The following is a 15,692-nucleotide window of genomic DNA, read 5'->3' as shown; positions in this document are numbered from 1 at the left end:
ATGAATTTAAGTTATCTACCATCCTATAAAGTGGCTTATACATTAATAAATAATAATAAATTATTTATAAATGGCACCTTAATACAGGGTGTTACCAAAGCAGAAAACACTGTAAGTTAGCAAAGTGATTTTTTATCATAGTATAAATGTGACATCTACCATATCCTGCTAACCTTCCTGAATATTTCTATGACTCCAGCTAATGCAGCTAATGCAATTTCTGTAGCCTGTAGTTACTACAAAGTGAAATTTGCAGTACCTCTTTATTGTGCCCCAAGGAAAGACCACTGATCTTAGTCTTTGCAGATGTGACAGCTACGTTGCGCAAGCAATAATGGCATGTATCCCTTCAGTGCTAGTTACTGTGGAGTTTGAGCCTGCAAATCTGAACATGGGCAACAAAAGGGGATTTTGGTAAATGTGTGACACTGTGGGCAGAAAAGGGACAGGTTTGACAAAGCCCTATTGTGAAAGGCTCTCAAGGCCTGATCAAACCTGTCATATCTTATTGGCATGATGGGTGGCCACAAAGGTGCTCTCTTTGACAGGAGTCACAAAGAATAAGCTATTTTTTTTTTTCTGTGGCAGGTGATAAAACCCTTTTTTAACGTATTTTTAACCTATATGTTCTTGATCTAAATGTTATCTCCTGCTGTGAAATCAGCTTTAAATATTGTCTTTTCATGCTTCGCTTTTTTGGAAAGGTGAGGGTTATAGCAAAAATATATTTAAAAAAAAAAAAAGTGAAATAATAAAAATAAGTAAAGGATAGAATCTAACACTATCTGCTTGTTTGTGTAGGTACATCAGGTAAGATAACACTTCTCTGAAGCCATGAGAACAGTATAGCATAAGTTAATACACTTTCTTCCAAAGTCATGTTTACCTTAAATTAGCTTTTCCTGTGTGTGTGTGAGTCTAAAATACATCCTTTAAAACAGATAATTTATTAGCTTTCTTTTACTTCTGGGTGAGTGTTGCTGTCATACAATCAATATATTTGGGAAACTAATTCATGTTATGCTCAAATTGCATTAAACTAACAAACTCCAGAATGTGTTCTTCCTCAGTGCAGTGTAAGTTAGAAGATATCAAAGGGATCATTTTGAACAAATGTTTTTTTTTTTTTCTTTTCCAAAAGCATGTAAAAGCAAAGTCTCCAAGATAAAGACACATTCATGAGAAACATTTATGGCTGAGTTATGCATAGAAGGAAGGAAGCTTTTGCAGTGTTTTTGGTACTCATCTGAAGGATCTGATTCAATGAGGTTGTGAGCCACTTGGCTCTAATTCGTAGAGTGGGGGCCAAAATGAACACAGGGGCTGCTTAGCTCAGCTCTGGATGCACCTTGTGTTTTGTACATTCAGTCTTTCAGTGCCAAGATGGTAAATGCATTCAATTCTATGTTAGATCTGAGCAATAGGGTTGTACTCTCTAAATGAGTTGAAGATGCATTTTCTGTCTATTGCATTTAACTTCTATGCAGTTGGAAATAAGTAAATTAGACAAAACTTGGAGGAAAAAAAAAACAGTCATCTCAACTTTCTAAGCAGAAATTTCACACTTTTACAAAAACAAATCTAAGCTAGCACAGTCATTTCACCTGATCAAGCAAATGCAATGTTTATTTCCTTTGTAAACCATTTAACCAGATATGATTTCCTTTCCACTATCAAAATTATATAAAAAGGCTTCTTTAAAAATCATTTGTTTCCCAATCTTCTTTTAGTTTATTTCAGGAAAAAAGGGAACTCAACCATGAATTTAATACAGTAATGGAAGCAATGCTCATTTACTGTAGTATGAAATATAACAAAGCATTTTTATTGTTAGTGGGAAAATTGTGACATAACAAAAAGATTGCTTTGTATTATGAAGATATTAATTTATTATTTGTTGTTAAATATATTATGTGAAGATTTAAAATAAGCCAGCATCATTATAAGAGGAAAATCTCACAATGAAGGCAACAGAAGAGAGGGAAGTGATAGTACACTTTATTCATACCTCTTCTGATGATAATGTAACATGTAGAGGTGATCTAAAATTATATTTACCAAAATCTTTAATATTCAAACTTAGACAAGTAGTCTTTTGGAAAAGTTCTTGTTGTTCATTTGTACAACTGTGTGTGTAAGAACTTTCCTATTGATTTCCATGGAGATGTCTGAGAGTTGTAGCTTTCCAGTGAAGGTAGTGATATCTGATATTATACATAGTAATAATAATAATAATGGTCACTAAAGCACATAGAGGAGAGATCTATAATATATGTACTTGTTTGCTGTAAATGGAAGTTTGCATCCCACATAGCTAAATCACTGTCTTTTCCTCCTGCTTTGACTGTTTGTTGCCATGCTTTAGATACATTTTCTTTTTTGGTGCTCATAAGAATATAACTTATTTTTGGTTTTAAATTAAGGACATTGTGATTGAAACAGATCGCAGCTTCACTCTTTCTAACCAGCATTAAATTTTATTATCGATTGGCCTCTCTGACCAAGAAAAACTAGACTGTTTATTTCTGGAGATAGTTTATTCAACAGAGGTTATTTTAACCTCAGGTTATTAGCCCATCTGCAAAGTAATTTAGTGAGTGAAAATGCTGCTGAAATCCATATTCATGTTGCAGAAGATTTCATTGCAGCAGACACTTGTATCAATTTACAGCATAACTCCCTCCAACAACACCGATGTAACATAATTGCTCTGACTGCAAAACACAAAGCAAGGACATGGAGTACTCAGGCTTTCAGTTACCCTTAGTTTACTCTCTTGCAATATCTCTGAGGAAAACAGTATGTAACAGGACAATGTTTAGGCCAGAATGAATTTCTAGGCTTTTTTCCTGAGTACTCTATGGGTTGAAGCAGTAGTCATTAGTCTCCATTGTGCAGAGCTCCATGGGTGCAGCAGAAGGGCTGGCGTACTCAACCAGAACTGCATGATCTGAATGATTTTGCATGCAGTTTTAATCAGGGGCTTTATATACAGTACCATACTCCTGACTTGTGGGTGTTCACAGACACCTCCTATCCTGTTGTGGTCAGAAATGCTGAGTTCCCCAAAAAAGGAGTTTTTGAGTTGTTTGCACACAGCAGAAGCGTGTTCGTCATCTTAAAACCCTGAGGGAGAGGGAGATGCATATCCTTACCCTTTTCTTCTACTGATTACAGAACCAGAGCAGTAAATGAACTCCACTTTAAAGCAACACACTGTATGCACTTAAACACATAGGAGTTCAGCTTCTACCACTTCTTGCAGTCATAGAAATTAGAAAAGTAGTAAAATCCTCTGGGGTTCACCATTCCATCCAGTAAGACTTCCACCAATGGATGTACTTTCTATTGGTTTTCTCACTTCAGTATGTGATGCTGTGGTAGTTTTCCTGAGGGAAACACTCTATAGCCCCCGCATCCTTCATCATCAAGAAACTATTTCCTTGTTCTTTGTCTATGCTTGAATTGCTTCTTTTCAGCTCATCGTATGCTTCTGAAATCACTCCACTTTCTCTGTTGATTAAAAAAGCTGCCTTCATTGTTCAAGTATTGGTGGGCTCCATGTTGGTTGCTTTTTGTTTTGCAAGAAACCCATCTGACCCATCTTTATGAGGCTGTGTTGTTTGTGGGGAGGGTATTGGAGCAGCACATCTAGTTGTCCCATGAGTTACTGAGGAGGAAGCATTTCTAAGCTGTTGCCTGGCTAAGCAGTGAGCTACTGCAACACTGGAAGTTTTTTTTTTCTTTCCCTATTTGCTTTTGCTAATAGTGATAATTTTACTTGATTGCTTCTTCCTTGCAAATAGTAACTCATAAAATTTCACAATGCTTTTGTAGAATTAAGTATCAATACTGTTCTGATCTGCTATTAGAATTTAGAAAAGTTAAGTTCTTCTCAGAGACCAGACAGGAAGTCTGAGGCAGAGCTGGGGAAAAAATCCAAACCCTCCTCTTCCAGTGGTTTAGCCACAAGAATATCTTTCTGCTTTGAATAACATATTTTTTCTGCAAAGAATAATAATAATAAAAAGGAACAAAGGTACACTAGACCCTCAGTTTTAGAGGATTTGAACCATGGTAGTTTTATGGTTTGGCAAATGGAGACCGTAATTACAATTCCAGTATGGAGAAATGGCTGAATTTTGACTGACTGCAAATTATCTGACCAGGATTTGTTACTTCAGTACTTTTAACCTAAATAGATCCTTTTCCATCCATCTCAAAAGCATCCTGCAGAACACACATTATTTTTAGCCTTTAATAACAACATCAGAGAAATTTAGTTCTCTGTGTTTGGAAAACTGATTATGTGGTTGATGCTGCACTGGCCATTGCAACTTCTATTAGGTTGCCAATGCTATTTATTTTTCTTAAGGTAAAATGTCATAAGAATAATGGAGTAAGTTTAGTAACCTAGCCTATGAAGTCTACTCTAAATGACAGGGGTTTTGCCAAAACTGTTGCACAGACAAAGTCTCTGAGAAGATGCCTAGATGGTAAATGAGGATTATTATACTGTGCTTTACACTAACTTCCCAAAACATAAATGATACAGGCAAAAACAAACAAACAAAAAACCCTGCTCTTTGAATTATTTTCATCCATATGGAGGAACTGGGGAGGCAGAGCTATGTTGCTCAGGGATGCACGAACTGACATTGAAGTAGCGCTACATGAAGCTACCCTTATGTGTTGAGCTCTTTCTGGGTGTCACACATGTCCTTGAAGCTTTCATTTTTTAGAGCTAGAAATGATAATTTGTTTGGAGAAAGGAGATAGCTTGTCTTACAGACACAGTGTATGTTCTTGTCTACTTTCTGTCCTTTCCAGCTTCATCAGTTTCAATTTGCAGTTGGAAAATCCACAAAGCATTATCTTGAAATGTGATGGCTTTTCATGAGGTTTTGAAAAGTAAGCAATTAAAAAACTCTAGTCAGTGTGTGTGTGCATTTGTGTTTTGATCTATTGTATATTAAACATTTTTATTTTTAAACTAACTACATTTAAAATTAGGTATGCAGCATAAGAACCTTATTTCTGAGTTAACATCTTGAGAATAATTATCTAGCAGTACAAAGGAACAATGAACTCTTCTGAGTAATGCCAGAAGCTTCACAACAATAATCTTTTGCTTAAACTTGATCTATTCTTAATGTATAGGATCTTGTCCATTTGTGGAAAGTCAGGTCATATTCACAGTTAATTTTTTCTTTGCAGAAACCAGGATATAAACCTGAATGTGTGGATTTGTGTGGTGCTCACATTGAGTGGACCCCAGAGAAATCCAGCAGAAAGAATGTCTTTCAGGTAAGAAGCAATGCATGCATTTCATTGCTCATTTGAGTATAAGCTCTGCTAAACTAAGAGGTAGGATTTATTTCCTTGGTTTTAAATAACTGGAGTCCGACTTAATACAGCATTTTTCCTGCTAATATAGGAGTGTAACATTTTATCAAGCATTGGTTTACTATTTTTCTAAGGGAAGGATTTCTGATGACTGAGTTTCCTAAACACTTGAGAACCTGTTGATTTATTGATTAATGCTCTATATTCAATTTGTTTTTAAAACTTAGTAGGTAATTGCCTGGAATTCAGGCCTAGAATCTTGACCCAAAGGACTTCCATAAACACAACTTCTTCAAACTGCTTATACAAGCATTGCTCCAACACAGTGTGGTTACTCTGTTTATTTTTATTGCTGTTCAGGGTGCTCAGACAGTGATGACCCAGGTTCATTTCTGGAGGGGGAGTGGAGCATAGTATAAGCTTGCTTCTGTCAAGGCCAACATAGAAATATATACATTTCTCATCGGTCTATCCTTCATTGATGGAAATAATGTTATTTAATTACTACATCTAAATCTGTTGAATTGAAAGGTAGGACCAAGGCCTTAGGAGATGAAAGAATTAGAAGAGTGTTATTGTAAGGTTAACACTCTGGGATCTAGAAGCCAAAAGAGTTTAATGTAACATTTTCAGTTTTTCGACATAATCCTGTTCCTATGAATATCGCTAGAAAGATTTCTTTTTGTTTCACTGGAAGTTGCATCAAGTCACATCAAAATATTATTCTCTATGAATTGAGTTGTTTCCCATAGTTCTAAAATGAAGGTTTTTTTTTTTTTAACAATCTAAACAATAAAGGGAAGAGAGACACAGAAGCAAACATGCTGGGGTCAAGATACTGTTAGTTATTGGATAGTCCTTCTGCATCATCACCAAGTGAAACTGTACCTGGCTCTGGGATTTAATCACTACACAAAGAAACCCCCAAGGGATCATACACATCTTGCTGAGAAGAAACCTCTTTGGCTCAGTTGGTGTTACAAAGAGTTTTTCGAGGTTTATTTTTCTAGACATCTTTTCCAAAGTGCATGCAATATTTAGAAATATTCCTCATCTCCAAGACAGAATTACGCTTCTGTACCCCCCACATCCTTCAGGTTGTCTTGAAATAACACTTAAAGGTTTGTCATTTCCTAGGTATTTTTAGAATAAATATTTTGGTTTTGCTGTCAATCCTCAGTTTTTTCACTTCCAGAGTGATTAAGTATAACCTTAGCCTTCAGTCCTGAAACCCCCCGAGCACCCTGACAAGTCTTCTGAGCTTCTAGGGTTTATTTCTCTTTTTGCATTAAGCAAAACTTCTGTTTGAAAATGCATATTGAAGTGGTGATTCTTTTAAGCTAATACTTTTCCAATGCAAAGACAAATGAAGCTCTGTTATTGATTTATCCAACCTAGTTGTGTGAAGACTTTGCAATATATTTTCTTCTCACTTCTCTTAGTGTGAGGTGTAACTCCACTGAATCAGAATAATGTGAGAAAGGAAATTCATGTGCTACTGTTTGAACCCATTAAAACATGTCTTCGTCAAGCCAATAAGTGAGTGGGAGAGACATTAAGAAGTAAAAGCATGAGAGGAAGGACATATGTTAAGACACATTTTGAAAAGGGATGGGGCATTGTTTAGACAGAGAGCTACAAGAAGATTATGCCAGATGGTAAGAGTGAAAGAGGAGAAGGCTTTGGCATCAGTAGTGGTGACATTTTGGGAAAGGAAAGGACTGAAGGAGACTGGTGCTACATGAGCAGAGAGAGTGGGAAGGGGACGAGAGAGAGGGAGAAGCGATTTATGAGATAGTCTGGAGGAAATCCAAGGCGAGTTTGAAAGTGAAGAGGTCAGTTTGTACCTGGATAATGAATTTTTCAGAAAAAGCTTCTGATGCTCTACCTATTCCTAACGAATAGGAATAACATTGATAATGCACGTCAACATTCATAATTTGTTCAAATGAAAAGAATGTGGACAGTTTTGTTTTTTGTTTTTCTGGTTTGTTTCTTTCCAACCTAAATATAGATGCATAGCATTAATATTTGATTAAATACATTAACTGACTAACTATGAGATGTTCAGAAATAAGTATAATTTTATCTCCAAAGTGAGGTTGTTTTTTGGCTTCATTACTTTCTGAACAATAAAACATTATTTTCTGTTTCAAACAGAGAAATGTTGCTTTCTGCTAATGTGTTGCACTAGACGTAGGTGCAAAACTTTGATTTAGCCTGGGTGCTCAATTTGAGTTCATGAATTATAGATTAGAAATAGGAAATGAATACTGTGATTTTGGCTTGAAGAAAAAGAAGGAAATCTTGAATTTAAAATTTAAGCCCATGACAGTTAATGGATGGTAACAAGAAGATGGAGTATAGGGGTATCATAAAGAAAATTAATTGGAAACATGATCGATGCAGAGGAAAAAAAGGGGAAACTGCAAGTAAATGAAATTCAGACAGGAAGATTTGGGTTTCTGGTCTAGATCATGAGGTTTTCAGCAGTGTTACTCTATTCGTTTTAATTGAGCTACTCCCTGTTTAACAGGATAAATCTGATCTGCCTCTCATACTATCTAATTTGTGCATGCATTCTATTTCTGTTCCTGATGAACATATTAGGGTTTTTACAAGTATTCCTCGAGAGCAACCAAAAATATGCATATCATAAAATATAACCTTCTGATTTTTACTTCATTTATTTAATTGATGGTCTAGCTAGCACCAAGGAAAAGAACTGGCTAGAAACAGCATTACATGTAGCAGTTTGCAGTGAGATACTATGCTGTTTGTTCTCACTGGCTGAATGACGTGATACACTAGGTCTTCATCAGAGGAGTGGTGAATAAAAGAAGATTTATGTTCAAATCACATGCTTTAAATATTTCTGCTAAGTGCTAGTTTGCTCTTTGGTGTTTAGCCTGAAATTTAAAGCACTGAGGATTAAAAGGATTACAACATAATCTTAAATAATCCTAAGTGTCATTTACAGAGAGATGGTTGTAATAACTAAATAAAACCATGTTAAGGGATGGCAGTGTTGTCAGTCAGCAACTGGAACAGAAACAGCACCTATGTCACTCTGGCATTCTCCTCTTTCCTGTATTTGGATTAATTTTATATTAGTTAGTTGCTCTTCAATAAAAGTTACCAAAGAAGAAATTAAAGCAATGAGTACTATGCAATGCAATCAGTACTAATAAGGTTGGTGAGGCATCACAAACTGGATAAGTTTGTAGCATTTCTCCATATTCATCGTTTTTTGCTTCTAGTAAGTTTTTCCACTGGAGTTTATTCCTCTGCTTACCTTACTCACCCTTGGATCTAAATCAAGCAGCCCTTTTAATTTCAAATTCAGCCCAGACATAGAAGATGTACTCTTGACCTCTGGCTTCACAATCCTCGAGCTTCATTAGCACAAAATCTTGTGGCTGCAGACTATTTCCTTGAAGAGGTTTTGGAAGATTTCTTTTGGATGATTCAAAAAAGAAAGGGAGAAATAGGAGAGAGGTGAAGGGTGCAGTGAAAGGTTGTGAACAACATGCTTACGGATGGTTGATACAGTTTTGTTCTCTTAATAGCACTAATCATTTAACTAAGACTTTTTTTTTTAATTAAGTTTGCTTAGTGATTTTTCTTGTTTCCCCCCCCCCCCCCCCCCCCCGTTTACCAAGGTCATTTTTAAGGAATATTTCATATGTGTAGCTTCTGAAGTTGCATACCCTGGTTCTTCCCATGTGTCTTGGTGTGATGGTTTTTTTTTTATTTTTATGAACTTCAGCTATAAGGAGCCACTTGTTCACATGCAACTAAGAGTTACAAATGCATTTTATGAATAGGAAAACCTGTGTTTACAACAAGCTTACAGTATTTCAACATGAGACAGCTGAAAGTACAACTATACCTATGCATGATATGAAAGAATTTATCTTGCAGCTGTTTCACATATAATAACATTTATGGCACTGATCTAGGGTAACTGGCTTGGCCTTGAAGCTACTCCAACTTTGTCCATAAACATAATCTGAATTATAAGCTATTTTGTTCTACATACTGTGGGATCAGTATAGGATCTGAATGCTTCCCAGTGATGTTTGAAGTCTTCACTTTTTGCTATGGGAGGGATCGCTTTCTGTTCCATCTTTCAAAAGGAATTACTGACAATGCATTGTGGAGGAATTTGGATTGCTATTGGTGTTTGGGTTTCGTTTTACGATTTTAAATGCAAATGCTTCACAGAGGAAGCTGATTTAAGATGGATGTGAAGTTTCTGGTGGTCCTTATCACCAGCTGGAGCCTACTTCCCCATCCAAAGTGTCTCCAGAGAATTCTACCTTCTAAGCCTGAGAATGCTCTTGTCTGCAGCTCATATAAGATGTACAGTAACCTTTGTTGACTTTGAATTAGATGTGCTTTAGATGGACCTGCTGCTGTTTTACAAAAATACCAACCCTACAAAGCTGTAGAGCATTTTGTCCCCTTCTGGAGCTTTCTGCTATGACTGAGGTTTAATTTCAGTAACAGGGGCCTGGATATATAATTGCTTAATTAAAAAACTGAGCTGCATCACTCAGTTATTAGCTGGTATCAGCAAGAGATGTTTTAAACTACAAACTTACAATAAATTTACAATTAGTTTTGGAAAAAAAAAAAAAAAGAAATGGTCTTCATAATTTTGCTGATGTTCAAGTGCATGTATTTATATAGGAATTGCAGGGTTTTTTAGTGGGATAGCTGAGAAATCTTCATTTGGCAGTATAAGAGTATTTCCGTATTCTTTCTTGCTATTGTCTCAATACTTACTTGCTTTACTGACCTCCAGTAAAACATAATGGGTGGATGTAGACAATTTTTCTGTCTTCTTATATATGATCTACCTTATTTTGTAATAAAAAAAAAAAGCATTTTTTTTCTTGAACATAATTGTCTTTATTCATTATGTTTTTCTTTTGAAAGCCCCATAATATTTCCTACATTTGACATATATTCAGCCAAAGAGCAGAATGAGAGGTGTGGATAGTGGACACTAAATACATATGTTTATACTAATTTTGGAATTTTGGAACCTCTTACTCTACTTTTACAATAGAGAATTTCCATTGACTTTTTTTGAATTTCTCATTTGCTTTTTTTTTTTTTTTTTTTTTTTTTTTTTTAAAAGAGAGTCTTTATTAATATCTACTGATTGCCTTCTTCTCATTTCTTTAAGCCAGAAGTTACAAATGAAACCAGGTTCTCTGTAGTTTGTTGTGCTGCTTCCTTGAGGTTTCAAATTTGGTGTGTCATACAGTTCACAGCACAGTCTTTCTTAGTGTAATCTGTTCTCATAGCATGGAAACTGATCAGGATCTTAGGGAAGTAATGACAGAAGAGCTATTTTTTTCTTTGCATTCCTGTATGCTTAGTTCTTATTGCTCATTGAAAAAAAGAGATAAGTTAAACAGTATATAACACATGAAAAAGAATAGTAGTAACCTTTTTCTTGGGGAAAGTTTTGGAGACAATATGAAATTGCACACAGTATGTGTTGTAAACATTATACATTTGCCTCCTGGAGATTTTAGCATGACATTTTGAGGTGATAAAGAGGAGAGACATTTAGATACCTGGGAAGGTTTTGTGGGTTTCTTTTTTTTTTTTTTTCTCCTAAGAAAAGGGCAGATTTAATGGTAATTAGTTTACCTGTGCTGACAGTAGCTGTTCCCGAGGAGTTATTCCTGGTTATTAAAAAGCATAAAAATTAGATGCTGGGTGTGAGAGAAAAAGATTCTCATCTAGTCCATTCCCTAAGGAATGGACTTGAAACTGGGCATCCCGTATATGTTATGGGATATCCATTTTCATCCTAGTTTCAGAAGTGCTAGATGAGAAATTATCAGGCTTTAATCATGCTTTCCTTCTCTCAGCAGTTTTTCTCTCAGATTTTTTGTTCCCCACGTTATTCCAAAGTGGATTTTGAGAGGTAAGCAGCTCAGGTTGCTTTGTAAACACATGTGGTTCAAGTGTTAATAAAGCTACACAATTACCACCAATAAGCAGGTGATTAAAACAAGAGGGATGTATTCAGAGTCCTATAATACAAGCAGTGACAACAAAGATTTATACATAAACTGGAACACCCTGGATTTCATACATAGAAAACCAGTGGAAAGAAGCTGAAACGGTTTGGCACCTTAAGAACATTTTTGCATTTTCTGTATCACAAGGATGTTGGTGTTTTACATGTCCAATAGTTTATAAGAAAGCAGACAGCATTTCAGCAGGGCACAAAGTAGAAAGAGACTGGTCTGACAACTGTATGCATTTAAAGGGCTCTGGGAAATGTACTCTCTTTAAAGGGAGGAGATTGATTGAAGGAACAGCCAAGCAGTGCAGCTCTGTTCATGAAAGTGGGTATTGAGCAGGTAAAATATCATGTCTACAAAACTATAGCTAAAGTATTCTTCTCATTTCTATGCTTCCTGTTTCTACTTTTGGATAAGACAAAACTTTCACTAGTTTCAGCAAAGGTCTTATATATTTTGCGACTACAGTCAGGACAGGCAAATATTTGTCTTTCTACTTCACATAAACTTTTATTAAAAACAATAATAATAATAATTTCTATTCACTGCCTTGTTAAAGATGTGAAAAATTTATTCCTGATACAAAATAGTGAAGGCTGCTTCTAATACATTTGTTTTTTCAGGTTGTAGCTGGCTATTTTAAAAAACAATTCAAAATTCTTAATAAAACTTTAGTTATTACTCAGCTGATTAGCAATTAAATATAATTTTAACTGTACAGTTGTATTTTTTTTTCTTCCCCTTTGTAATTGCCTTGTTAAATTTCTTGAAAATTTCACTGTGTTGGAAAAAATTCACTTGAGAAATGTAACTTGAACAGCTCTCAGAGGTATTGACAAGGCAAAAGAAAATTTGGGTGGAGAAAGAGCTGCTATTGGTAGTGCTGATTGCCTTTGCCATAGTACTCACTGAAAGCAATGAAAAATCAGGGACAACCAGCTCCTATAGCACACTGGGACTCGAGGTCTCTCTTAAGACATGGAGAGTTCCAAAATCAGAATGGAAAGCATGCCTGCTTTCTTTGAAAATCAGACTGATTAAAAAAAGAAAAGAAAAAAATAGAAAGCAGAACATACATTTTCCAAATCTGACATCGTGTACATAGATGTGTCTGCCAAAAATGATTATAATAATAGCTCACTGCACTTTTTTAAGAGGCCATCTTTTGACGGACGTAAGCACTGATATGTGAGAGGTACGAGTGTCTGTGTATGCTCATACACATGTGCTTCTTAAGAAATTATGTGAATCACTTAGCTCTTGACAGCTACGTGGCAGCTTTCAGAAGTGCAGATGTTATTTGTCCATCAGAAAAGAAAATATTTATTTCAAGCCACAGGCATTTTCTGCATTGCAAAAGTAAAACATAACAGCAGTTAATGCTTAATGTGCGTGTGTAATAATATAGGGCCAGAAGTACTGCTGAGCAGAATGGCCTGGACAAACGTGAGCTCACAAGAAGCACCTTGTGCACTGGATAATGGGCTGAACTGTGCTGCTTTTTTTTCCCCCCAGCCAGAGAAGCGAGGCAGCTTGTAAGTGAAATGGCAGCAGGCTGCAGCCTCTTGCTGCATTATTCATAAACATATTGCTGCCATCTCGTGGGCAGCACACAAGCTGGCCTGGCCTGGCGGGCAGAGCTGTGGGCCTTACAGGAGGCATGGTGGGCAGTAGTAGCATAAGGACTGTGAGGCAGCACAGTGAGGGTCTTGCAGGTGGCATTAAGGCCAGTGGTGCCAGGCACTTCATTGCTGTGGAAGGGAGCAGCTTTTAAGCATCTTTTGAGGGAAGAATCAGTGCCTGCCTGAATAGTTTGTGTTTTAGCTGGTTGTTAAATGAGGTGATATCTGGTATAGGAAGGAGTAGCACTGCTGATAATCTCCAAATTATGCATGCGGTGATAGTTTAATAGAATCATAGAAACATTAATATTGGAAAAGACCTCTAAGATCATCTAGTCCAACCATTAGCCCGTCCCCACCATGCCCCTACATCACTCTGTGTCACATCTGCCCTTATGTTTCAAAACTGTGGTTACGTTCTGATTTAGAAGTAGTAAATAGCTTCCTAAGGATGGGTTTGTTCAAGGTAAAGAATATAATGTGAATTATTACTATGGATACCCAATCTGCTCACCTCAATAAACCCCTTACCTTAGCTCTAGCCTTTGATGCCACCCTCTGTGTAGTCACATCATTTTCATAGAGCTGGCAATCAGCAGAGGGAGTGCAGAAAGGTGAAAGGATTCTGAATTTCCTTATTCTTTAATGCTTGAGGTTTTCTCTATTTTTCCAGAACAAAAAGAACAGCTGAATTATTTTTAAAAGCATTGTGATTTTTTTTCAGCCTTCTTAATGTAAGTTAATATTAAAGAAAAAAGTCTTGATATGTACCCAAATACTGCACACGTTCTCTTAATTTATCAAACTCTTGAAAAACAAAGAGAAAAATGAATCCTAAATGAACTCACTCAGAGATAATCAAATCTGACTTGTTTACATGTTTGGTGCTGGTATTTTTGTATTCAGCCACTACATTTTTAAAAATCTTGGCTAAGTCACTTTACTCCATTTTTGTGTTTCTCTTTAATGAGTGAGGCAGATATTTCAAGTTGGCTGGGCAGGCGAGCCTTGGCTGTCCTCTCTCTGAAAGACAGCACCTCGCATTTGTGTGCAGAGGGATGCCAGAGGATATGATAGGGATTCACATTTTTGTGTGGGAGTGATTTGTATGGCTGACATTGTTTGGGAGGACGATGGTTTGGGATGTTTCAGGATATTAAATGGACAATGGCAGGCAATTTGAATGCCATAGGAGAAATGTAAGTAGTGACCTGCCCTCTCGGTTAGTAAATACACCTCTGTGTTTTCAGCAGAGAAGTCATTCTTAGCCTGTGATTCACAGATCGTTGATGGGATGGGGAGACTTCTTGAAATGGTAATACAAGCGTCATCAACCTGAGAAAAGGAAAACCCCGAAGGGCATTTTCGACAAGGAACCCTTGCTTTTCAAACCTCCTCAAGTTCATTCATTTGAAAGATACTCATCCAAATGGTCCCACTTATAGGGTATTTTTATTTGCGTTATCAGAGTTGTTAAAACTTGAGTCTGAGTCTAGGGGCTGAATTACTTCAATTCTGGCATGATTTCTTTTTTTATCTTTTAATTTTAATTTTTTTTTCTTTGCATTGCTTTATCTCCAATTTGGAGTGGGTAAATTCCTAGCCATTTTATGTATTTACATCTGTAATTGCATCTGTAATACAGGGTGACCTGAGAAGCTCAGGAAATATTTCTTTGGCAAACAAAGTTGCAAAGATATGATTTACTTATTACTTCATTTAGATATACAATATCTAACTTAAGCTAACAGATAACACTTAAAATCCACAGCACTTCAATCAATCTTCCCTTTTTTAATTTTTCTTTTCACAGTCATGATTGCTATAAATACATTATTGCTTAAAATTTTAACACTTGCAGTCAAGAGACCTCTTAAGTCAGTTTGCAGGTAAACTTTTACAGGTTGAACTTCAATTCTTCAGAATGACAGGCACACTTTTTTTTTTTAATGAATATTTGTGTAGGAGTATGTTTTAATTTAAAGAAATAGGATCTAATTACTAAGATTCTCTAAAGTAAGAAAATTATTATTTTCTATTATTTGTACAGTCATCACTAGGTGGAGGCATACTTTACATATTCTATTGAAAGTGTCATCTGGTATGGGCTGAGATGAATTGCACTGATACTGCATAGTTCAAGGAAATATTTTTAACCTGAACTGTTGAAATAATGTGTTAGCACTCAGGCAGACTAAGCAGATTAGTGCTTTGACCACTTCTACTGCTCAAAAACAATGAAAATTGGGTATTTTTTAATTGTGAGCCATACCGTGCCACGAATGTCTTGGATCTCTTGAATCAATTTAGGAACAAGCACATTGTTACGATGTGATAAAATTAAAAGGAGACACAAAGCATGGAGCATGATATCGGAATAACTCATATTTATCAGTTTTAATACCCCATGCTGCAGTATCTATATCAATGAAGGATAAACTGCTTATCTTTTTGCCTGTCTTTTAATCATTTTGGCTTTGTCCAGTCCCAGCCCAATACTTTGTCGTGGTACAGAGCCATCAGCTGAAACGCTCACTTCAGCCAGACTCTCCATGTTTATTCTAGGGGTAGGAATTATGCAGTTGGGCACATATAAGCAGGACCATGCTCTTGTGTTTCAGAGGAGTTAGGGCAAAGCCTGTGCAAGGTTGTCCACGTCTAGCACAGCCCA

The 15,692-nt window shown here is 36.2% G+C and overlaps 1 protein-coding gene across 2 annotated transcripts in view; it reads left to right on the top strand.

Moving 5' to 3' along the window:
• Window positions 1–15,692, top strand: part of ARHGAP15 (Rho GTPase activating protein 15) — a 319,740-nt gene that overhangs the window by 55,774 nt on the left and 248,274 nt on the right. For both annotated transcript variants that reach the window (XM_052676132.1, XM_052676133.1), the window contains exon 7: window positions 5,218–5,307. In XM_052676132.1, coding sequence (XP_052532092.1) covers window positions 5,218–5,307 — 90 coding nt within the window. The remainder of the gene's footprint in view (window positions 1–5,217; window positions 5,308–15,692) is intronic.

Source organism: Tympanuchus pallidicinctus, unplaced genomic scaffold (genome assembly GCF_026119805.1).
Source record: "Tympanuchus pallidicinctus isolate F22 unplaced genomic scaffold, pur_lepc_1.0 scaffold15, whole genome shotgun sequence".
Classification (NCBI taxonomy): Eukaryota; Metazoa; Chordata; class Aves; order Galliformes; family Phasianidae; genus Tympanuchus; species Tympanuchus pallidicinctus.
This window is presented reverse-complemented; position numbering and strand designations above follow the sequence as displayed.